The following is a 24,168-nucleotide window of genomic DNA, read 5'->3' as shown; positions in this document are numbered from 1 at the left end:
AAATCCATTGACTCCGGCGGAACTGGAAAATGGCCCAGCGGGAGGACCCGTCGAATTGGAGATTCGGATCAGGCCTGAAGAAAGGTTTTCACTCTGGCACAATCTGTTGCAACCTGGTGAAGACAATACAGTTGCAGAGATTTTAATTTACTGCTATTTTTCAGAAACTCATCATTTCATCGCACACTTATGAACACCCGAGGCAGGAATTGAACTGGGGTCCCTGGCGCTGTGAGGCAGCAGTGCTAACCACTGTGCCACCGAACCGCCCTGTTGTGACACCCCAGCATGTTACAATTTGCTTTGACATATTCTCTTGCTGGAGGTCAGCCTGATCGACAGTTGGACTCTGGAGGAGGCTATAGCTTCCGCTGTGCTGCCTGTTGCTCCTGGGGTTCTGATCCGGGAGTTCAGAACGTTGAGGCCAGGAGTGGTTCTGATCCAGGGGATTTGGATTCCTGACCCCACGGAAGGGGGGGGTGGCCTGAACCCCAACTTCTCTGGTGGTTAGGGTTCCAGGGAAAAGCTCCAATCTTCTCCCTGAAGCTGCCACAACTTCCCTTCAGCAATTGGGTTTCCTGAGGCCTTGGGAAATCCACACCCAGCCAAGGTTAAAATTGCAAAGTGGTTTAAATCAAGAGGCTTCAGCCTCACTAGAATACTTAACTGTCAAAGCGGCTCTAGCGAGACGGTTAGCTGCCTTGTCCCTTGTCCCAATCCACTGGTATCTTTTACTTTTTAACATCTCACTCAATCCCGACCCATCTACTTTTGGGGTTGAGATTCAGTCCATTGTCAAACACTCTTCAGGAGTGACAGCAGCTCTTGTTGTAAACCGAGAAACATTCTGAGATTACTGGAGCAATAACAGTGTTGTTGTCCTGTGTTCTTGGAGTTCATCTAAATTAGGCTGGGACTGACTGAACTGTAAATTTACCTTCTTTGAGTCTGAGGTGTTGAAAATGATGAATGTCTATAAACCTGGCAATATTGTGCAGTGCGTGAAGTATCGATTCTACTTGGAAACAAAGTCACTTCATTGTGTGGGGCAAAGTGATATCGACAGAAAAATAGTGATTCCAGTTTTCAATGTTTGCAATTGCAATTCTTTAGTCGTTGTGTAAAACATTGAGATATTGTATTTTTGTCAGAGGTATTGCAATTAGCTCTATTGAACAGCTAGAAATTTCCTGGTAATCCAGTTTCAATAGACCGTTAACCATTCCATGTGCCCTGGATACATAATAAACAGCAACCTGATTTGGAGCTTTTAATCTCAGCAATGTGCAGTTCGAAGGGCTTTTGTTTAAAATTGACAGTCACGTAATTAAACCCATGTCCCAGGTGAGGGAAGGTAATACATCAAAGTCATTCTTTTATTTTGCATATCAAAAACCTGGATGAGATTGATGTTTTTGATTTCAAATTCATATTTGCTTTTGTTAAACTTACTGAGAAAATATAATTGATAGAATTATTACAATTTATCACAGGAATAGACTGGTATTTAAATTTACTCATCTATCTGGCCTTCCAGGTCAGTTTTTAAAAATATTGGCTTCAAATGAACTTGATTAAGACTCTCTGTCAATTTAAAAAACATCACAAAACCAAGAGCCATTGTTGATGCTAAATCCTATAGATTAACTTCACAATGCTTTCACAGAGAACCTGTACCCGTGATGGATGAAGCTTGCAAAGATACACAATGATAATGGTGAAATGCTTAAAACAGCATTCCAGGGAGGAAAGAGAGGTCAGGAAAAGGAGTCCCAGTGCTTTGGGATAGGGCGACTGAACGCACAGCGACCAATAGTGGAGTGTTCAGAATTTGAAATACAGAAGAAGCTGGAATAAGAGGAACTTGGAGGCTGGTAGGGCTGGAGGAGGTGACCAAGATCGTGCAGAATCAGGCTGTGGAATAGTTTGAAAGTGAAAATGAGCATTTCTAGACTCAAACATTGTCTGATCTGAAGTCAGTGTAGGTCAGTGAACTCAAGGTGATGGGGTGCACAGGATATGCTACCAGTAAAGTTATGGGTATTGAGTTTTGGATAGAAAGACTCTGCATGTGTTTCCCAGCAGCTGGGAAACACGGCAGAGAAACAGAGAGGGGAACTGCCAGCTCTTTGTGAGCCAGGAACAGTGGGAATTCTCCTCCGAGCCGCAGGAAGCCCTGGTCTCGAGCATCTTCTCTGTTGTACATTCACAGGTTTATTCCCCCCTCCACCCCCAAATCATTTTAAAGGTCCTGGCTTCAGCTTCTTGAAGCAAGTACTCCTTCTGAACTCCCTGTCCATCTGTCCATTTAGCTGGTGGCTGGGCAGGGAACAGAGCTAGAGATGTTGATGAGGTCCTGCTGTCCTGATTGGAAGGCATCAAAGATTTGTTGGCTCAGGTGCACCCTCGTCGCTCCTGTAAGTGCCGGGGACAGTGTTTAAGGATCCTATGTTCAGAGCACATGAAAGATATGTTGAGCTTTCTGCTGTCGGTTGAAGTAGTTCAAGAAAGCTGAGTTAAGCAGAGGAAAATAGAACTACAGTCTTATTTCATGGGAAATAATTTGGAAAACTGACATGTTCTCATGCGTGTTCCATTGCTCGTCAGTTGGAGCCATAATACATTTGATTCAAAATAAGGAAAGATAGACTTACACCATTCCTCACAAACAGTTCTACTGAGATCCACTGCCTTAAACTAGTTATATTTCACATCCTGTGTCAGAGCAACGTGTTGACCAGGGCAACTGGATGTCCCCTTTATATAACTATACAAATGTGGCTTCATGAAACTCTGATGAAAACATTTTTAATTATTAATTCTCGCTGAACTGTTTTTTAACAATCGCATCTGCAAAATGTCAGTGTTCAGAACTGAAATGATTAAAAAAGAGAAATATTTTTCTTGTGGTTGCCACTTTTACCCAGTTTAAACTGTAGCCCATCATGAGCTTAGATTGTTAAAGCGCTGTTATTTTTCAGCAGACTAATAATCCATTGTTTTTCTATCTATTCTACAGTGACGTACAGCCAAGCGGGGATCCTGTAAGTAAGGCACGGTCAAAGGGCATCTCCAAGTTTTCTAGATTGAACAGGACTCAGCACAGGGAGACACGGAATCCTGAGCCTCAGAGTGGCGACTTATGACCTGTGAACTTACTAAAGATTCAAGCATTCTTCATATCCACCCTTTATTTAAAACATCAGATAACCTTTCAGTACAGCTGATTTAAGCAGAGGAAGATAGAGTTTACAGTGCTACTTCATGGGAAATGATTTGGAAAATGGCATGTTACATGGGTCCTACCTTGTTGGTAATTTGGAATGCATTATTTGCTTTAAAGGAACACCAGTATAAGATAAGATTCTCTTTCACTTGCACAGTTTGAAATGTTTACAGCCTGTATTGATTATTTATTGTGATGACACAGTTGGAAAATCTATTTGGTGATTTTTATTTTTGCCATTAATTTTGAATGCCCCAAGTATCAAAACTGTGTCCTTCTTAGTGTTCACTTGTTGAGCCTGATGATGACCACTCCTTTGTCTATAGACAATATCTGGTGGGATAAAATATTCCTGTACAAGTTTGCAAAAACACTGTAATTGCATCATTCACCATTGCCAGATACTCGATCAGAGAAAAGGTTTCAAGTCACATATAACTTCTTGATACTGAGAGGTGCTTGGTGCTGTTTCTCCCTCACCCGCCTTAAAAAAAAACGATTGAAGAGAAATTTTATTTTGGTAATGATAGCATGTTCAACATGAACTGGAAATCGATTTACTTCAGAAACTTTTTTAAATTTTAACTTTTTAAAATTATTCACAATCCTCAAGCTCTGAAATGCATTACAGCGTCCTTCTTCTAGTCTCTCTGTTGAATTCCCAGCTTTGGTTCCTTAAGCAACTTTCATTGCAAATTTCTGTTGTCATATATTGTTAAATGATGCAGTATGAGGGCATCAAATCTCGCGAGTCGGCCTCGGTCATATAAATTTTCCTGTGGGTCTGCTCGAGGGCAGAGCGATAACAGTGCTTCTTATACACAAATAATGATTAATCCAAACACACCGATATGAACAATAGCATCTTAAATTTTTTTTGTAAGATTTTTAGTCAGATGACATCGCCTTTATATTTAAATTTACAGTTGTGGAGCGGAGATGAGCAATGTAGAGGTGTCACATCAGTAACTGTCAGCTAACACACACACAGCGCTCGAATCACAGTCCCAGTCCATGTGGGCCCCACAGCTGGATACATTTTACTATCGCCAATGTAGAATCTTTTCTTTAAAATCTCAGACCATTAACAGAATTTTTTCCACAATCGGACAATATCATTATAATTACCTGGGAAGCAAATAAATCTGTTCAAGGTCGGCTTAAAAGTCAGTTCTGCCAATTTCTGAAAACTGTATTGTTTGTTGAGGTTATTTTAGACCCAACTTCTTGATACTTTCAGGTCTATGATTTTAATTAATGTATATGAAGTTCCATTGAAATTCTTCCACTTGCGAGCAGATGCTGGAACTTTCAGAAACTTTCCTCACCATTGTGCTTACACAAATTCTACCAAAATATACATTGGTTATAATGACTGTTCCTCCTAAAGTTTACACTGTAAATGTGAATGGCATGAATTGCAACATAAGAAAATACTTTTCTTCTTGAGTCGCATATTATCTGTTACATTAAATGTTTAATCTTTCTGCTTGAGAGCTTTTTAAAAACATAATAATAATCTTTATTGTCACGAGTATGCTTACATTAACACTGCAATGAAGTTACTGTGAAAAGTCCCTAATCGCCACATTCTTGTGTCTGCGGACACAATCACAATCTACCCCAGTTAACCCATGAGCCAGAATTGCCACTAAGACTAACATCAGATCACAATCAACTTCTGCTCCCCTATTTCTTGTCTTCTTTCAATTCCCAAATTCCTGGAGTTTTCTAACCCAAGCCGTGTTTAATATCCTCAATGTTTACACTGGCACGCCTTCTTGGTCTTCATTCAGCTCTGTGTTATTAATCTGCAGCACTCTTAATCACCCACTTCAGCCATGGTACTCCACCAATCCATTTACCTGGAGTTGTGTCTGCCCAGATTTCTCTCATCCATTTTCACCAGAACTTCCCTATCATCTTCCATCATATTTTGCGTTCATCATCCAACGAGTTTGCGAGTGTGCTGTGCTTACCCACTGAATTGGATGCAATATCGATGAGAACAGGCAAGTGGCAGAGAAATGGAGAGGGAGAAAACAGTGAGCAGGCTGACATTTTCTACGCACACCTTTTCATTTTGATGAATTACTTAGAAAGAAGTTGAAGGCATTTGCTCCTGTGTTAGCATCTGTTCAGTTGTACATGAAGCAGATTAGACCTGATATTAAACAGATTAATCTCTATCCTGTCAACGTGTGGCGAATGTGGCACTACTGTTAAAATTTAATTTTTTATTAGAAATGCATTGAGAAAAGTGTTTCATTACAACTCTTTCTGGCTAGACCATTCATTAGACATATGCTACATGAACCAAAATATGTTCTGGGAAACATTGCAAAGTAACTTTAACAGCGGAAGTATATACATTTAGGACTCTCAGTTCAAGGTTAATCGTTAGTCATGCCTGAAATTAATGAGATGCCTTTACAAGTGCTTATTTTGCTTCTGGGTCCACAAATCAAACTTAAGAATCATTAATAAATATACATGATCATGATCAAATATAAGGTACTGGAGTTTTTGTTATACTTTCAGTAGGTCATCTTTGTACGTTAGAACTTTTTGAAAATCTCTTAATAGGTTGGCTTGCGACATTCCATATACGGAGAGCTAAAATTCAACACTGTCTGTAGCATCATTAAAGAACAAGGAAAATCTAAAGGATGGATTTTCTGTTCCAAATATTCCCTCCGGTCCTATCTTAATAAACTGTAGAGTAATAAACACATGCCACTTTTCATGCAATTAGGGAGGTAGATGATTTTGTGCTGTCTTCTGAACTCCCGTAGTTATTCAGTTACAAGGAAGAATTTTGTGTATTCCACATCCAAACTGTTCACTTCAGTGAAATGAACGATCAACTGGGGAACTTATCCAGAGGCACTCGATCACAGGAATACACTCATTGATTGGGTGCTGCTGTTGACTCCAATGTTTGAAGTTGGCTCAGGTTGGTTGGGTGTTCTGGCCCTTATTGAATATGTCCATTTCTCTATCGTTCAAGATCAAGTTAAAAGGAGTACTTTGAGCAGAAAAATTGCTCCCTGACAAGAAGTATAAGAACACGAATAAGCCATTCCCTGTGTCATTTGTAAACTTTGCCAGCATTGGAAAGTTTATTTATAGGTCTATTTTGAATAACAGTTCTTAAAATAAAATACTGTTAACATTTAATCCGATTTATTAAACTGTGCATAGCTTCCAGTTACTAATGCTATTGATTTACAACCATTGTGACAATGGGTGTTAAAATAAATCAGATGTTCATGGCTAATTGCACGTTCTGCTCATTGCAATCACTTTACCTTCAGGAAACCAACTGATGTCACACACATTTTTTGCTTGCCTCTTGATATTTGGAACATTCTTGAGTTTGCACACAAAGCTTAGATTTTACCCAAACGTTAAGTGTTTATGTCACCTTTCAGTTTGGTGTCTGTACCTCCTGAATGTGACTGACTATTGACGAATAAAGCTCCTTGGAGGAAATTTAAAATCAAGCTGAACTGGGACCACTTGATGTTCAAACCTCTTTTTATTGCCCCACTTTTATTTATTTTGTTAGTGATTTTAAGATTCTCAAAGCCGCGGAAAATAAAAGATGTGTTAAGAAAGCAAATGGAATTGAAATGAATTGAGAGGATATTCTGTGATTTTTTTAAATCTCCAGAATGCGCAACTATTTAATAGTGGATCGTGTTGAAGCTCAGTCTCTTAATAATGCAAAAAGTAGCTTGTAAAGTTAATAAAAGTGCCCTTTGTATTGTTAAATTCTGCTTGATATATGGCACAGAAACAGGCCATTTGGCCCAACCAGGCCATGATAGTACTCATGCTCCACTCTCACCTCCTCCCATCTTTAATCACCCAAATCTGTCATCGTAATCATCTTCTCCCTCAAATGCATATCTTGATTTTCCCTTCGCAATGGGAGGGGCTAGCTCTCCCCCGCTGGAATCTTCATCAGAAACCTGACAGATTTTAACAGCCTAGCCCCACTTGAATGCTATTGCTGCCAAGGCAAGGAGTAAGTAACTGGCTGATGGAAGTAGGGTTAGGGTGGAAGGTGGGGAAAGGGTCAGCAAAGGTCAGGCAGCCACCAGCACTAATGGTGATTCTAGATGTTGGTGTGGTGGTGGCAGAAGCAGGGGTTCCTGCTCCTCCTTTAACCCCACTGAGGAAAGTTTACCTGAGAGAGCTTCATTGGCTTTGTTAGCTTTAACTGATATGGACGGCGGCACTCAAACAGAGATCTGAATCCTATGGGACCCCCATGATGGTTGTGTGACCCTGATTCACATTGATGACAAGAGGCTGCTTCTTGAGCAGAGCGGATCCGAATTTACTGATTTACAAACCAGAGGGATGAAATGAAGAATGAGTGAGAATTGGAACTGCTCCATTTTAAACACCCCTTTTCTGCCAGGCAGGGCAAGCTTAAGTTCTTCTTCGTAGATTTATTACCAAAGGCCAGTTTCATCATTTAAGTTAAGGTGACATTTTCCTTAATCATGAAAAAAAGTTTAAAGAAAATGACACTGAAATATTGATGTTTGTCAGTGTGGAGTTGGGCTCATTTTCTGCCACTTTATCAAAATGTTTCTTTTTTGGGAAAAAATAATCTTATTGATCTGATCCTGTTTTTTTCTGTTACAATTTCATACCTCATTGTCTACAGTATTTAACTTACAGGAATGTGACTTTTAGTAGCCGTCACGGATGCTAAATTAAAATACAAAGTAATTGTTCTGTTTCTGAGGCTAAACATAAATGAGCAGCCAATTGCAGCGTTGATCCCGGTGTCGATTTATTCTGAACCTGAGGCTAGGGGCGGATTCTCCGATTCCCGGCGCTGGAATCAGCAACCCTGATGGGGCGGAGAATGGGGCGTGGGCTTGGCACTGCTGCCATGCTTTGCTGCGAACCTCCCACCCTACGGAGATGGGGAAATGGAATTTCCTATTAGCATGCGGTTAACAGGCCTGAAGCCCGGATCTCTACCTCCGTGTTAGTCTCCGACGCCGACCGCGGGAAACACCACCGGGTAGGCTTTAGTGCAAGGTTGCTCAAGTGTGCGCCTGGCAAGGTGGACACTGCGGTGTGTCAAGGGGATCAGAGCTTAACGGAGGTGTCCCCCAAGTCAATCAGAAGGCCTCCCTCCCCCCACAATGCTATTCCTGCCCCCCCCCATCAGTACCCACCCCATCAGAGACCCATATCAGGCCCAGCCAAGAGACCCCCATCAGACCCACGCATGAGAGACCCCTACCAGAGCTGCCCATGATAGCCCCCAATCAGCAACCTCCAGTTACCCATGTCTGGAAGCTAAAGAGCAGTCCAGGCAGAAACAATCACTGCTTTTTGACTTACCAGCCCCTTATACCTGCTGCCTCAGACAGAGGTGTGGTTTAGTTCACTTGGCTGGAAAGCTTGGTCGTGATGCAGTGTGAAGCCAACAGCGTGGGTTTAATTCCCGCACCGGCTGAGATTATTCATGAAGGCTCCGCCTTCTCAACCTTGCCCCTCGCCTGAGGTGTGGTGATCCTCGGGTTAAATCGCCACCAGTCAGCTGTCCCCCTCAAAGAGGAAAGCAACCTGTGGTCATCTGGGACTATGGTGACTTTACCTTTAGATGATGTACACACTAAAACTGTTTATTGACAGGCTATCTTTACTTTGTTTTCTCAAACTGAGTAAAAAGGAAGTTTGATGTGATGAGTTTCAAAATTGGACCAAATTATTTTTAAATTTTACTGCAACTGACTTGGGGAACTCGATGAAATGCTTCCCTCCAGATTTGCAGAGGTGCCTAACTGAAAGTGCTGAGTGGAAATACACCTGGGCTTAAAATACTTCACATCTTTAAGTGCAATTTAAATACCTTTCAGTGCAAATATGTCAATGTTTTATGAATTGTTACATGTATTTTAAGGAACCGTACATGTATATTCAACAGTTTCTAAGCAATGTGGGAATCTGCTTTATTTTGCAATTCTGTATTATATCTTGCATGCTGTGCAATAAAATGATGTAACTTCTCTGATTAAGTTGGTTTGAACTGATTATTTTTCACTTGTATCATTTCAACAGAAAGTAAACAATTTTAATTTCCAGTTTGTGTGGAGCTTCTATTTTCCTTTGGTTTCCATTCTTTGGTATTTGTGCTCATTCTGGAGAAAAGTTAGTTTTCAGAAGTCGCGATGGCGCTGGTGGCTTTGTTTGTTAAATAACAAGTCTCGGGCAATACTAATTCCTCCTCTACATTATCCTGGACTGACAGGATCGTGGGTGGACCACATAAACTGCAACTCTTTCAGCAACAGGAGCTTTTCTTCTTTATTCTTGCACAGGATGTAGGTGTCACTGGCAAGGCCAGCATTTGTTGCCCCTCCCTAATTGCCCTTGGCTTGCAAGGGCATTTCAGAGGACAGTTAGGAGCCAACCACATTGCTGTGGGTCTGGAGTCACATGTAGGCCAGACCAGGTAAGGACACAGATTTCCTTCCCTAAAGGACATTAGTGAACCAGATGGGTTTTTACAACAATGGATGAGAGTTTCATGGTCACCATTACTGAGACTAGTTATCAATTCCAGATTTTATTAATTGAATTTAAATTCCACCAGCGGCATTATCCAAGACTTCCGTGAAATTACGCCACAGTCTGATATGGGCTTTTTCCCTCATTCACCTTTTCAGGCAGGGAGTTCCAGTCCCACCTCCCCCCCCCCCCCCCCCCCCCAACCCGGGTGAAAAGAAATCCTCTCTAATCTTCTGTCAGTTACTTTAAATCAATGTTCCCTGGTTATTGATTTCACTGCAAAGGGAAATGGATCCTACCCATCCACTCTATCAAGGGCCCCTCTCCCCTCTCAGCCTCTCTGTTCCATCTAGGAGACTTACCTTCATGAATTGAGAACAAAGAAGGGATATTTAGAAAGATTTGAAAGTTAAAGTCTGCGGCCCTGTGATGGGGTGAGGGTGATTTGAAGGTTGTGGGGTGAGGATGAATTGAAGGTTGTGTACAGTCAACTTGAACTGTTGCTAACATAATATTCAGATTAAAATTCATTTGGAGAAAGTGAGTGGACCTAGGAACCATTTGAGAGGAACAGTATTAGGGGACAATGCTGGACATTGTCCATGGAATTGGGATGGATGGGGATCTGATCGTGAACCAGGAATCTAGCCTGTGGGTAGGTAGTGGGCTCCAATAAACCAACAGAGGAGAGAGGGATAGCAGGATTCAAACCCAGGAATGAAACATTGGTGAAGTCCAGAGAGCAGGTGAGAGGTAAATCTACCAATCCAGGCAGGGAACTGGTGCAAGGAACCGCTGCAGCTGAACACCACACAACATGGTGAGTAAACGCTGGGGGGGTGGTCCTGGGCATCATATTCAGATGTTTGTGCATTGAAGTAATCGCCTGTTTCTCAGTGAGAAGCACCACATGAAATGGAGCTTGTTACCTTTATACTTACTTTATTTAAATTTGGGTAAGTTGAGCATTGCACTTGAATACAAGAGGCAGCATTTCCCAGAAAAATGGCAATGTCATTTTGGGCGCGAAAGCTGGTGCGATTCAGCTAGCGGGAAGCTGATCATGATCTTCCTACACAAAGTGCAATAAATGACTCTCCACATAAAACATGTTGAGTTGGAGTCCCCAAGGGCGCGATCCAACTAAATGGGAACAAAGCCCTATAACGAGCGTGTTTTGTCACGTGCAGCGCTCACAACACCGAGAAACACATGGCTATACAATTCGACTAATGTTGTATAAGGGGCCTCAGTGGGGATCGCACAGCCAAGGCCGCACATAGCCCCGTTTTGTACACTGGGATCTCTGTTCACCGGATCTCCCCAGTTGTATTGAGAGATTGGGAAGCAAACCCCCCCCCCCCCCCCAATGCATAATGGGAGGCCCCGCACCTCCCTACATCCACACAGGGCACCCTTGGCCCAATTGCGGCATGCACAAAATGTCAGATTGGCACTGTCAACCTGGCACCCTGGCAGGGCACCACCCTGATCACAGAGCACGCAGCTGGGGGCCTCCAATCCCCTGGGAGACCTCCACGAGTGCCGTTCCGTCTGGTTCCCATTTGTGGGGGCGAGTACCAAACAGCACACCCCGAGGTCTCCGAGACAAAGGGGATGAATCCCAATGCCACAGGTACCTCGGGAATTTGCACATTAGAGTGAGGTTAACTGTCTCGCTCTAATAGGCAGATTTGCCAAAACGTGACCCCGGGATTTACATCGCAACGCCTCACGAGACCACCTTGGATCTTGCTAGGGATTACAAGCTGGGTAGATCCCGGGAGCGGGGTCTCCTGGCTTTTATCGGCGACACTGCACTGCAGCAAGCTGATTTTCGGGCGCAGTGCGGCCATTGGATCATGCCCCAAGTGTCTTGATTCACCCCCCTGGGAATCCGCTGTTCATTGTTAACAAAGGGAGCTGCATTTAAACTCAATCCCAGTCAAGCCAGGAGGATGGCAGCACAGAAACCTGCTCCTTTCCTTCTGGAAGGAGACCTGAACAGGCTTCTGGACACCATGGAGGTAGGGCACACCCTGTACCCCCGTGTGGGTAGGAGACTCCACAGAAACATGACTAACCCACCTAGGATTCAGTGGCAGCTACAGTCAGTGCCAGCAGCCTGATCAGGCAGACCCTCTGGGGACTGTACTGAAGAGTGGTCCAGGCAGTGGAATAGGTTTTTCAGCAGCCCAACACACGGCTCGATCACTGTCGGAGTGGCACTTTAAGCCTTATTATAATGAAACTGCACCTCGATCTCAGGCCTCCGCATTGGCATCATCAGCCATGACCTCAATGGTAGCACTTGTGGGGGTGAAACCCATGCAAACACGGGGAGAATGTGCAAACTCCACACGGACAGTGACCCAGGGCTGGGATCGAACCTGGGACCTCGGAGCCGTGAGGCTGCAGGGCTAACCCACTGCGCCACCGTGCTGCCCTCCCACAACCCAAAGATGTGCAGGATGGGTGGATTGGCCACGCTACACTCCTGTATGCTTCACCCGACGCCTGTGTCTATGTATTTACGTTTGCCCTATGTATTTTTTTCATGTATGGAACGATCTGTCTGAACTATATGCGGAACAACACTTTTCACTTTACCTCAGTACATGTGATAATAAATAAATCCAAATCCAATTGGCCCTTCGTTGGAAAAATAATAATTGGGTACTTTAAATTTATTTTAAAAAAAAGAAATTGTCTCAATATCATAAGCCTATATTTTATGTGTTACTTTGATTAATTGCCTACTTTTTCCATAACTACACTGTCATATTTCAGTAATATTTAGTAAACACCTAATGGCCCAGATTTTGTGGTGACATTAATAGTGAAGTTATCATTGCATAAAAATGAATTTTTAAAAACTGTTAACAATGTGGGTGTCTCTAGGCCAGCATTTGTTTGTTTTTTTAAGATAGAGTACCCAATTATTTTTTTTCCAATTAAGGAAATTTAATTTACCGTGGCCAATCCACCCAGCCTGCATAACCTTGGGTTGTGGGGGTGAGACTCAAACACGGGGAGGATGTGTAAACTCCACATGGACAGTGACCCGGGGCCGGGATTGAACCCGGGTCCTCAGCGCCATGAGGCAGCAGCGCTAACCACTGCCCCACCATGCCGCCCTTGGGCCAGCATTTGTTGCCCATCCCTAATTGTCCTTGAGGTGGTGGTGAGCTGCCTTCTTGAACTGCTGCCGTTTACATGGCGTAGGTAAATCCAGTGATTATTTAAAAAAACATAGTTTGATTAAAGATAGTCAGTATGGCTTTGTGAGGGGCAGGTCATGCCTCACAAGCCTCATTGAATTCTTTGAGGATGTGACGAGACACATTGATGAAGGTCGGGCAGTGGATGTGGTGTATATGGAATTCAGTAAGACATTTGATAAGCTTCCCCATGGTAGGCTCATTCAGAAAGTTAGGGGGCATGGGATACAGGGAAATTTGGCTGTCTGGATATAGAATTGACTGGCCGAAAGAAGACAGCGAGAGGTAGTGGATGGAAAGTATTCCGCCTGGAGGTCGGTGACCAGTGGTGTCCCACAGGGATCTGTTCTGGGACCTCTGCTCTTTGTGGTTTTTATAAATGACTTGGATGAGGAAGTGGAAGGGTGGGTTAGTAAGTTTGCCAATGACACGAAGGTTGGGGGAGTTGTAAATAGCGTTGAGGGCTGTTGCAGGTTACAACAGGACATTGACAGGATGCAGAGCTGGGCTGAGAAGTGGCAGATGGAGTTCAACCTTGATAAATGTGAAGTGATTCATTTTGGAAGGTCGAATTTGAATGCTGAATACAGGGTTAAAGGTAGGATTCTTGGCAGTGTGGAGGAACAGAGGGATCTTGGGGTCCACGTACATAGATCCCTCAAAGTTGCCACCCAGGTTGATAGGGTTGTTAAGAAGGCGTATGGTGTGTTGGCTTTCATTAACAGGGGGATTGAGTTTAAGAGCCGCAAGGTTTTGCTGCAGCTTTATAAAACTCTAGTTAGACCACACTTGGAATATTGCACCCAGTTCTGGTCGCCTCATTATAGTAAGGATGTGGATACTTTGGAGAGGGTACAGAGGAGATTTACCAGCATGCTGCCTGGACTGGAGGGCATGTCTTATGAAGAAAGGTTGAGGGAGCGAGGGCTTTTCTCAATGGAATGAAGAAGGCAGAGAGGTGACTTGATAGAGGTGTACAAGGTGATGAGAGGCATGGATAGAGTGGATAGCCAGAGACTTTTCCCCAGGGTGGAAATGGCTGTCACAAGGGGACATAATTTTAAGGTGATTGGAGGAAGGTATAGGGGAGATGTCAGAGGTAGGTTCTTTACACAGAGAGTGGTGGGTGTGTGGAATACACTGCCAGCAGAGGTGGTGGAGTCAGAGTCATTAGGGACATTTAAGCAACTCTTAGACAGCCACATGGACAACAGTAAATTGAAGGAGTGTGGATTAGGATAAATGGTCGGGACAACATCATGGGCTGAAGGGCCTGTACTGTGCTGTACTGTTCTATGTTCAGTGCTGTTAGGGAGATCCAGGATTTTGACCCAGCGACAGTTAAGGAACGGCGGAACATTTCCACGTCAGTATTGTTAGTGACTTAGAGGGGAACCTCCAGGTGGTGGAGTTTCCATGTATCTCCTGCCCATGTCCTTCTAGATGGGCATGAGTTTGGAAGGTGCTGCCTAAGGGGCCTTGGTGAGTTCCTGCAGTGCACCTTGTAGATGGTGCACACGGCTGCCACTGTTTGTCGGTGGTGGAGGGAGTGAATGTTTGTGGAAGGGGGAGCAATCAAGCAAGCTGCGTTGTCCTGGATGGTGTTGAGTTTCTTGAGTGTTGTTGGAGCTGCACTCAGCCAGTCAAGTGGAGAGTCCCTGACTTGTGCCTTGTAGATGGTAGGCAGGCTTTGGGAGGTCAGGAGGTGAGTTACTCGCCGCAGGATTCCCAGCCTCTGACCTGCTCTGGTAGCCACAATATTTATACGGCTACTCCAGTTTAGTTGACAGTGGGGGATGGTAATGGCATTGAATATCAAGGGGTGATGGTTTGATTCTCTCTCATTGGAGATGGGCATTGCCTGGTACTTGTGTGGTGCGAATGCTATTTGCCACTTGTCAGCGCAAGCCTGGACATTGTCCGGTCTTGTTGCATTTGGACACGGACTGCTTCATTATCTGAGAAGTTGCGAATGGTGCTGAATATTGTGCAGTCATCAACGGACAGTGAAGTTATTCAGGAGTAAATCAGATAGCAACGTCACATGTGCAGTTAAACATGGAAATCGGGTCATTGCTGGGACAGGTTATATTGCTCCTCCAGAAACTTTACTCTAACATTATCTTGTCAAGCACCCCACCATTGAAACACATACAAGGTTATGAAGTTGCTGTATTTAGTCACTAGATAGTGATTAAAAGAGGTTGATTCGTGCCAGCATGTCAACAGTTTGGATTGGATTTGTTTATTGTCACGTGTACCGAGGTACAGTGAAAAGTATTTTTCTGCGAGCAGCTCAACAGATCATTAAGTACATGAAAAGAAAAGGAAATAAATGAAAATACAGAATAGGGCAACCCAAGGTATACAATGTAAGGTACACATACACAATGTAACGACATAACCGGCATCGGGATTGTAAGACAATGGCAAACCACTTGTGACAAAAAACTGCTAAGAAAACGGCTCAGGATGAAACACCCACAGATAATGAGACGAGGTCCTCCCTTTGGCCAGAGCGCTCAAGGGACTGGAACCTACTTCACGTGACAGTAAAAGTTTGAGCCGGTACATTCAATGCAAACAATTTTTTAACAGTCTGATAAGTCTTAGCATCCTAATTTGCACTTCCTGCAGACTCTGTGTTTCTCAGTAAGGGCTCTTTAATATGATGTTCAATGTTATGTGACCTATGGTTTCTCGTGGACTTATTCCTCTACTTCTAAGATAGTTACTCAGCTGGACTCACTTTGCCCTTCAGGCTTTCTGAGACTTACCCCAAGTAGTAAACCCAACTTATCATGTTTGACTGTCACACAACACAATAATCATAAAAGCACACCAAAAAACCCAGTCAAATCATGAGTTGAATTTTTCTCAAGGAAAGATGGTGTCAAAATGTGTCCATCTATCAAATCTGTTTCAATCCACCAGCGGTTACCATAAACCTCCCTACAACAGCACCTATTAATGTAACTTAGGGATATACAGATGTGCAGGTAATATGGGAACGGGACGAGGAGGGGGAATGCTCTTCAGCGAGTTTCCCTAAAAAGGAAAATTCCCAATATTGTTAAATTTCTCCCTAGATCTCCATTGCATTTCTCACTGGATAGTCATCCAGCTTATTTTCCTGAAGTACCAATTTACCCCTGTTCCACATCCCCATCAGGTTCTAATCCACTGGCTGTGATCCATGTTAAGTAGTTTGTTCACTTTCATCTGCCTGTCCCTTTGGTAATTTTGAAATTCTGTCTGACGATTTTCCCCTTGACCAAGTCTTTCGTTTAAGCAGAAAAAAATAGATGTTATTGAGTCTTGGGGTGGAAATTACAGCCCTGTCATGGCTGGGGGTGGGGCCGCAAAACCATCCTAAAGTTCATTGGCTTGGGTGGGCTGGGAAGATCCCACTGGTGGGAGGGGCTGTAAGATTCCACCCGTGATGTTTTATTAATTTGTAACCAATAACATTCATAGAATCACGACAGTGCAGAAGGAGGCATCTGCCCATCGAGTTTGCACCGGCTCTTGGAAAGAGCACCCTACATTCAGCAGTGTTTGGCAACAAATTGTTAGGAAAACCCATCATCAAATTATGTTCTGTAAAGTGGGTATCAGAATGCATTTTACTCTTCAGCAGCCTCAAACTGCATAAAAATAAATGGTCGTTTAGACCTTCTATACACACAAAATGGACCATCAGTGAAAGGGTTTCTCTTGGGAGACAGCTACATGCAGTGTACAGATTTAATTCTCCTGATCATCTTCTGCAGGTATGACTGTCCTTGAAGATAGTTCAATTCAACTTATAAAGTTCTCTCCATGCCTCTGTTCTCTTTCTGACTTGCTATTTTACTTTTGTTGCCTGTTAACCACCTTAACACTGCTGCTGAAAATGGTGCAATTGCAGAATAAGATCGAAAAGTACCACAGGGTGAATAAAAGAGAAAACCTGCATGACTAACAAAGGAAGCTGGGTTTCACTGCTGTTACCCCTGAACTGCAGACAAGACAGTGGCCTGTTTGGCTGATGAGCGAGTCAGATAGTGTGTTTTATTTGATGAAATAAAAAGTAAAATAAGCAGGGCAATAGCTGTGGTGAAATGCCAAGGATTGGAACTGGTAAATTAGACAGTGCATGCTGTTCAAGCTGAACTATTGCAAACAATTTTAGTAAGAAGCAATAGATCGGGGTCATTAGACAGCTGACCATTGATATTCAGTTTATGATTATGCAAAGTGGTTCTTGGTAGCTACGTTACATGTACTTGATTATTCTTGCTCATTTTAATAAGATTCTGACAGCAAAGTTTTAGAAATTGCTGCTTAATCATTTAAATGAAAAACATAATGAAGTGTAGAAGCTGAAAAATTCACTAATCCTTAATTACATTTTAATGTGTTTTCCTACGAGCAAACAGCAGAATGTCATGTCTGTGTTCTCCACTTTGCCAGCTGTTAAATTCTTCTTTTAACTGTGTGAAGAAATGTGCAATACAGACAGATTTTCCTTTAGCTCTAAAGGTCATGTTTGTGCCCAGTGTTGAGCTCCTGTGCAGGTAAAGCATAAAATTGTCATAATTTCACAGGAATGTTTGCGCTTTCTCTCAGTGTGTGCGTGGGTTTCCTCCGGGTGCTCCGGTTTCCTCCCACAGTCCAAAGATGCATAGGTTAGGTGGATTGGCCGTGCTAAATTGCCTTTTGTTCCAAACGATTAGGTGGGATTACTGGGTTATAGGGATAGGGTGGAGGCGTGGGCTTAGGGAGGGTGCTCTTTCAAGGGACGGTGTACACTCGATAGGCCGAATGGCCTCCTTCTGCACTGTAAATTCTATGATTCTATTGTGGCGAGGGTGGGAATTGCAAACATTTGCACTAACATATCGCTGTTGTAATCTAACCTGAAAACGCAAGACGCTGAAAGTCTGGAATGTAATCGTTGGTACCCCAGCACGAATTTCTTCAACTTTGAGGTGTTCAAAAATTAACCCAAATTATTTTCAGGCTTCCAGGTGATGTGACGACCTTTGCCAGCAGCCTAATCAGGAAACTTGCTGTTGAACTCTGCAAATTTAGTTTCCCACAAATTAAATTTTGCTGGGTGAGTATGTTGGGAGCAAAAACAACATTGCTGCTTTAGGCAATGTGAGGAGATCCACAACTGAAGAATAAAACTGCAACCCAGAAAGAGAAACTCCCCTTCCTCCGGCATCATTGATAGTTGGGCACATAGGAGGATAGCCCTGGTAATGGCCAGAACTTCCAGCTATGACATTTATCTCTGAATCGTCCTAGTTTGTCACTCGGGAACAGGAGACGAGAGATTCCAGTTTATTTTGCTTCTAGGTTTGCTTGCAATTCCTTAACATTTCAGGATGTCCCGTATTCTGCCCAAATGGCCCTTCCCTCCTTTGCCCGGCTTAGGCCCTGTTGTTTCTGGCCCGCCAAGGCCTCATCTTGTCAGCCATTTCCTTTGAACGTTCACATCTCACTTGCTGCATTTTGGTTAAGGGTATTTTTCGTAAACTATTCTTTCATGGGATGTGAGTATCGCTGGGAAGGCTAGTATTTGTTGTCCATTATTATGTCCTGGTGGTGAGTCGCCTTCTTGAATCGCTGCAGCCTGTATGGAGTAAGTACACCCACAGTGCTGTAAGGAGAGGATTTCCAGGATTTGGACCCACCAACAACTCAGAAACAGCGATATTGCTCCAAGTCAGGATGGTGCGTGGTTTGGAGGAAATTTGCAAGGGATGGTGTTCCCAAAGATTTGCTGCTCTTGGTCTGGATGGTACAGGTCACAGATGAAGTTTGCTGAGCTGCTGCAGTGCATCTGGTAGATGGTAGAAATTGTGTGCCAGTGCGAATCGACTGTCCACTGTGGTAACAAAAGCATGCCTTGGATGAACAAGAATACTGCAGACAGCTGATGGACAGAAATTCCTGTATCTATGAAGGGAAAAACTTTGAGGGTTTAACCACTTTTGTTGGGACTGAGATTCTGCCCCATGCTGTCAATTGCTATGCCGCTTCTCTGGTGTTTAATCTGTTTCGCCTTTTAAATTATTTGTTCCTCCACCCTTGGAAACATTCCAAATTTGTGCTGCACGGATGATTAATTGAGATGGGTGTTTTCAATTAAATCCTAGAAAATGTACTGTCAGGAAAGATACTGGGAGAAAATGCTTCAGATGGTGGATGTGGTCCCAATCAAACGGATTGCTTTGTTTTGATGGTGTCAAGCTTCTTGATTGTAATTGGAACTGCACTGATCCGGGGAAGTAGATCACTCTCCTGACTTGTGCCTTGTAGATGGTGGACAGGCTTTGGGGAGTCAGGGGACGGGATTCTCCGCCCCCTGCCAGGTCGGAGAATCGCCGGGGTCTGGCATGAATCCCGCCCCCGCCGGTTGACAAATTCTCTGGCACCGGATAGTCGGTGAGGGTGGGAATCGCGCCGCCCTGGTCGGCGAGCCCCCCCCCCCCCCCCCCGGCGATTCTCCGGCCCGCGATGGGCCGAAGTCCCGCTGCTGGAATGCCTCTCCCGCCGGCGAGAATCAAACCACCTTTTGAACGGCGGGACAAGGCAGCGCGGGCGGGCTCCGGGGTCCTGGGGGCGGGGGGGGGGGGGCGCGGGGCGATCTGGCCCCGGGGGGGTGCCCCACGGTGGCCTGGCCCGCGATCGGGGCCAACCGATCCGCGGGCGGGCCTGTGCCCTGGGGGCACTCTTTTCCTTCCGCCTGCGCCATGGTCTCCACTATGGCAGAGGCGGAAGAGACCCCCTCCACTGCACATGCGCGGGGATGCCATGAGCGGCCGCTGCCGCTCCTGCGCATGCGCCGCATGGCAAAGTCATTTCCGCGTCAGCTGGCGGGGCACCAAAGGCCTTTCCCGCCAGCTGGCGGGGCGGAAATCAGTCCGGCGCGGGCCTAGCCCCTCAAGATGCGGAGAAATCCACACCTTTGGGGCGGCGCGATGCCGGACTGATTCGCGCCATTTTTGGCGCCGTTCGGCGGACGTCACGCCGATATCGGAGAATCCCGCCCAGGAGGTGAGTTACTCACCACAGAATTTCCAACCTCTGACCTGCTCTACTAACCAAAGTCATTGTGTCGCTGCTCCAGTTCAGTTTCAGTTGATGACCCCAACAATATTGATGGTAGTGGATTCAGTGATGGAGACATTGTTAGAGATGGTCATTGCCTATCATTTATGTGGCACGAATGTTACTTGCGTTTTGTTTATTGCCATGTCCTCCTTTCTGTCATAAATACACCGGTATATCATGGTACAGACACACACTGATGGACACACAGTGGGACCAATCAACACACACAATACCGCAGCCAATCACCAGTGAGAGCACACGCACTATAAAGACAGGGGGCATCAGAGTTCCCGTTCATTCGAGTTGCAGCTAGCTAGGAGGACAGAGCTCACAGCCTGTAACACAGACATTCACCATGTGCTGAGTGCATCGACTGGTTAGGACAAGGCAAAGGTCTTTAGTTAAAGCTAATATCGTGTTAACCCACAGTGAGAGTATGTTAAACAGTTAATGATTCAATAAAATAGTGTTGCACATTTCAAGTGTTGGTGACCTGTATGTGCTCCACAGATCCAGAGCACCAACACAACATGATACCAGGAGTTGAGGGATATTAGCACTTCTTAGACCTTCCTGCAAGTGATCTGCCTTCCGCCAGCATTCCGTCATCCTGCAACATGGACAACATCAGCCCGCCGCCGCCGCTCCGCATCGCCGGCAACCTCGGGGCCAACTGGAAGATATTCAAACAGCGCTTCCAGCTCTTCCTTGAGGCCACAGACAGGGAGGACGCCTCGGATACCAGGAAGATCGCTCTCCTCCTATCTACGGCCGGGGACCATGCCATCCACATTTTCAATTCTCTCACCTTTGCGGGTGATGAAGATAAAACAAAGTTCAAGACGGTCCTCCTCAAGTTCGACAGTCAGTGCAGCGTAGAGGTGAATGAAAGTTTTGAGCGCTACGTGTTCCAACAGCGTTTGCAGGGTAAGGATGAACCTTTCCAATCCTTTCTCACGCACCTCCGCATCCTTGCGCAGTCTTGCAGCTATGGGCCCACCTCCGACTCCATGATACGCGACCAGATCGTTTTCGGTGTTCAGTCGGACCCCCTACGACAGCAGCTCCTCAAAGTAAAGCAGCTCACCCTAGCGACCACCATTGAGACCTGCGTGCTACACGAAAACGCCACGGGTTGGTATTCCCACATCCAAGCGGCTGAAACGGCGCGGCAAGGTCCCCACGAGGCGGAACGGGTCCAAGCGATTGAGCAACTCCAGGGCCTCAGCCTGGACGAGGGCGGCCATTTTGCGCGCTATTCGCGGACTCCCGCGCTTGTGCGCACCAAACGAGGGGACGGCGACGTCGAAGAACGTAATGCGCAGACGCGCACCACGCACGTCCGCATCGCGCATGCGCGGTGGCACAGCGAACGTGCTGACGCTACGACGTGCGGCAACTGTGGCTCCGCCCATTTAAAACGGCAATGCCCTGCCAAATCCCGACAATGCCTAAGATGTGGCAGACTTGGACACTATGCTGCCTTATGCCGAGCAGCTCAGCCTGCCAACTCATATCGCTTCAGCCAGCCTCGCAGGAATGTCCGGGCAATTCAACCCCCGGTCACCGAGTCCGATTCCGACCTCCCACACAGCAGTGACACCGAGGACCCGAAGGCGCCTTTTCGAGTCGGTGTCGTGACAAAAAACAGGCTGTCCCCGAAGCAAAGACACCAGCCACTGTCGGTGTACAGCATCGATCCAGACGATGAGTGGCGTGCCACCCTGACGGTCAACCGGTCCCAAATACGATTCCGCCTGGACACTGATGCCTCCGCCAATCTCATTGCGCGGTCTGACTTCCAAAGCCTTCGTGTCAAACCAGCCATCCTTCCTCAGCCTGCCAGCTATTGAATTACAATGGTAATGTCATTGCTGCTAGCGGCTCGTGCCAACTTGAAGTGATGCACAGGTCACGCAAAGCCATCCTTCCTTTTGAAATCGTGGGCTCCTCAAAAGCCACCCTGCTTGGCGCGCAGGCATGCAAGCTGTTGAACCTAGTTCAGAGAGTTCACTCTCTCTCCTGATGAAATGTCTGCCTTTCAGGTCACTGACTTCAGGGCGCAACTCGACTCCATCATCAACCAGCACCACGACATCTTCGAAGGCATGGGCACGCTCCCATACACCTACAAAATCTTATTGAAACAGAATGCCACGTCTGTGGTGCATGCAGCTCGCAGGGTCCCAGCACCCCTCAAGGACCGCCCCAAGCAGCAGCTGCAGGACCTCCAGGGCCAAGGAGTGATTTCCAGAGTCACGGGACCGACCGACTGGGTCAGTTCCATGGTATGTGTGAAAAAGCCTTCCGGCGAATTGAGAATTTGCATTGATCCCAAGGATCTAAATCGCAATATCATGAGGGAGCATTATCCAATTCCCAAGCGCGAAGAGATCACATGCGAGATGGCTCGCGCCAAGCTCTTCACAAACTCGACGCCTCAAAAGGATTCTGGCAAATCCAGCTCGACAAATCCAGCAGGAAACTGTGTACATTCAATACCCCCTTTTGGCAGATATTGTTGCAACAGGATGCCGTTTGGGATCATATCTGCTTCAGAAGTGTTCCATAGGATCATGGAACAAATGATGGAGGGCATTGAATGTGTTCGCGTCTATGTCGACGACATAATCATTTGGTCCGCCACCCCGCAGGAGTATGTCAGTCGCCTCCAGCGCGTATTCAAACGCATACGAGAGCAGGGCCTACGCCTCAACAGGGCCAAATGCTTTTTTGATCAGACAGAACTTAAGTTCCTCGGGGACCACATCTCCCAGTTGGGTGTGCGGCCGGATGCGGACAAGGTGGCTGCCATCACAGCCATGAAAACGTCAGAGGACAAGAAGGCGGTCCTCCGATTTCTGGGCATGGTCAACTTTTTAGGGAAGTTCATCCCTAACCTCGCCTCTCATACCACGGCTCTCAGGAACCTGGTCAGGACGACGACAGACTTCCAATGGCTCCCTGCCCACGAGCGCGAATGGAGAGAACTCAAAACCAAACTCACCACGGCCCCGGTCTTAGCTTTCTTTGATCCAGCAAAAGAGACCAAAATTTCAACCGATGCCAGCCAATCCGGCATTGGGACAGTGATCCTGCAACGCGATGAGGCCTCATCATGGGCCCCCGTTGCATATGCGTCACCCACCATGACCCCCACGGAACAGCGCTACGCGCAGATAGAAAAGGAGTGCCTGGGCCTTCTGACCGGTGTGGTTAAGTTTCACGATTATGTGTATGGACTTCCTCAATTCACCGTTGAGACCGACCATCGCCCGCTGGTCAATATAATACAGAAAGACTTGAACGACATGACGCCTCACCTCCAGTGTATTCTTCTCAAGCTCCGGCGATACGACTTCCAGCTGGTATACACCCCGGGCAAAGACCTCATCGTTGCTGACGCTCTCTCCAGGGCAGTCAACACTCCATGTGTCCCAGCGGGATTCGTCTGCCAGGTTGACGCCCATGTGGCATTCGTGGCCTCCAATCTACCTGCCACGGATGCCTCGTCCAAATTCGCCGCGAGACGGCGGCTGACCCCTTGCTACAGCGTGTCATGCGCCACCTAACAGGCGGGTGGCTCAAGGGCCAATGCCCTCAGTTCTATAATGTCAGAGATGATCTGGCAGCAGTAGACGGGGTTCTGAAACTGGACCGCATTGTCATGCCGCCAGCCCGTCCTGGAACATCTCCACGAGGGCCATCTTGGCGCGGAAAAGTGCCGCCGACGGGCCTGAGAGGCAGTGTACTGGCCCGGCATTAATGAGGACATAGCCAACACAGTGCTCAACTGCCCCACTTGTCAACGCTTCCAGCCGGCCCAACTACTTGAGACCCTGCAGCCCCATGAGTTGGTCACGTCACCTTGGACCAAGGTGGGCATCGACCTGTTCCACGCGCTGGGTAGAGACTATGTCCTGATCGTGGACTACTTTTCAAATTACCCGGAGGTGATGCGGTTGCACGATATCACATAGTCTGCAGTCATTCGTACATGTAAAGAAACCTTTGGTCGACACGGCATCCCACTCACGGTTATGTCGGACAATGGCCCCTGCTTCGCCA

At 45.9% G+C, this 24,168-nt stretch overlaps 1 protein-coding gene across 2 annotated transcripts in view; it reads left to right on the top strand.

Annotated features, from left to right (window-relative positions):
* Positions 1-9,345, top strand: part of snx29 (sorting nexin 29) — a 621,367-nt gene extending 612,022 nt beyond the window's left edge. For both annotated transcript variants that reach the window (XM_072481809.1, XM_072481808.1), the window contains one exon: positions 3,020-9,345. In XM_072481809.1, coding sequence (XP_072337910.1) covers positions 3,020-3,146 — 127 coding nt within the window. In that variant the 3' untranslated portion in view covers positions 3,147-9,345. The remainder of the gene's footprint in view (positions 1-3,019) is intronic.
* The last annotated feature ends 14,823 nt before the right edge of the window (positions 9,346-24,168 follow it).

This window comes from Scyliorhinus torazame, chromosome 17 (assembly GCF_047496885.1).
Source record: "Scyliorhinus torazame isolate Kashiwa2021f chromosome 17, sScyTor2.1, whole genome shotgun sequence".
NCBI classification, from domain to species: domain Eukaryota; kingdom Metazoa; phylum Chordata; class Chondrichthyes; order Carcharhiniformes; family Scyliorhinidae; genus Scyliorhinus; species Scyliorhinus torazame.
This window is presented reverse-complemented; position numbering and strand designations above follow the sequence as displayed.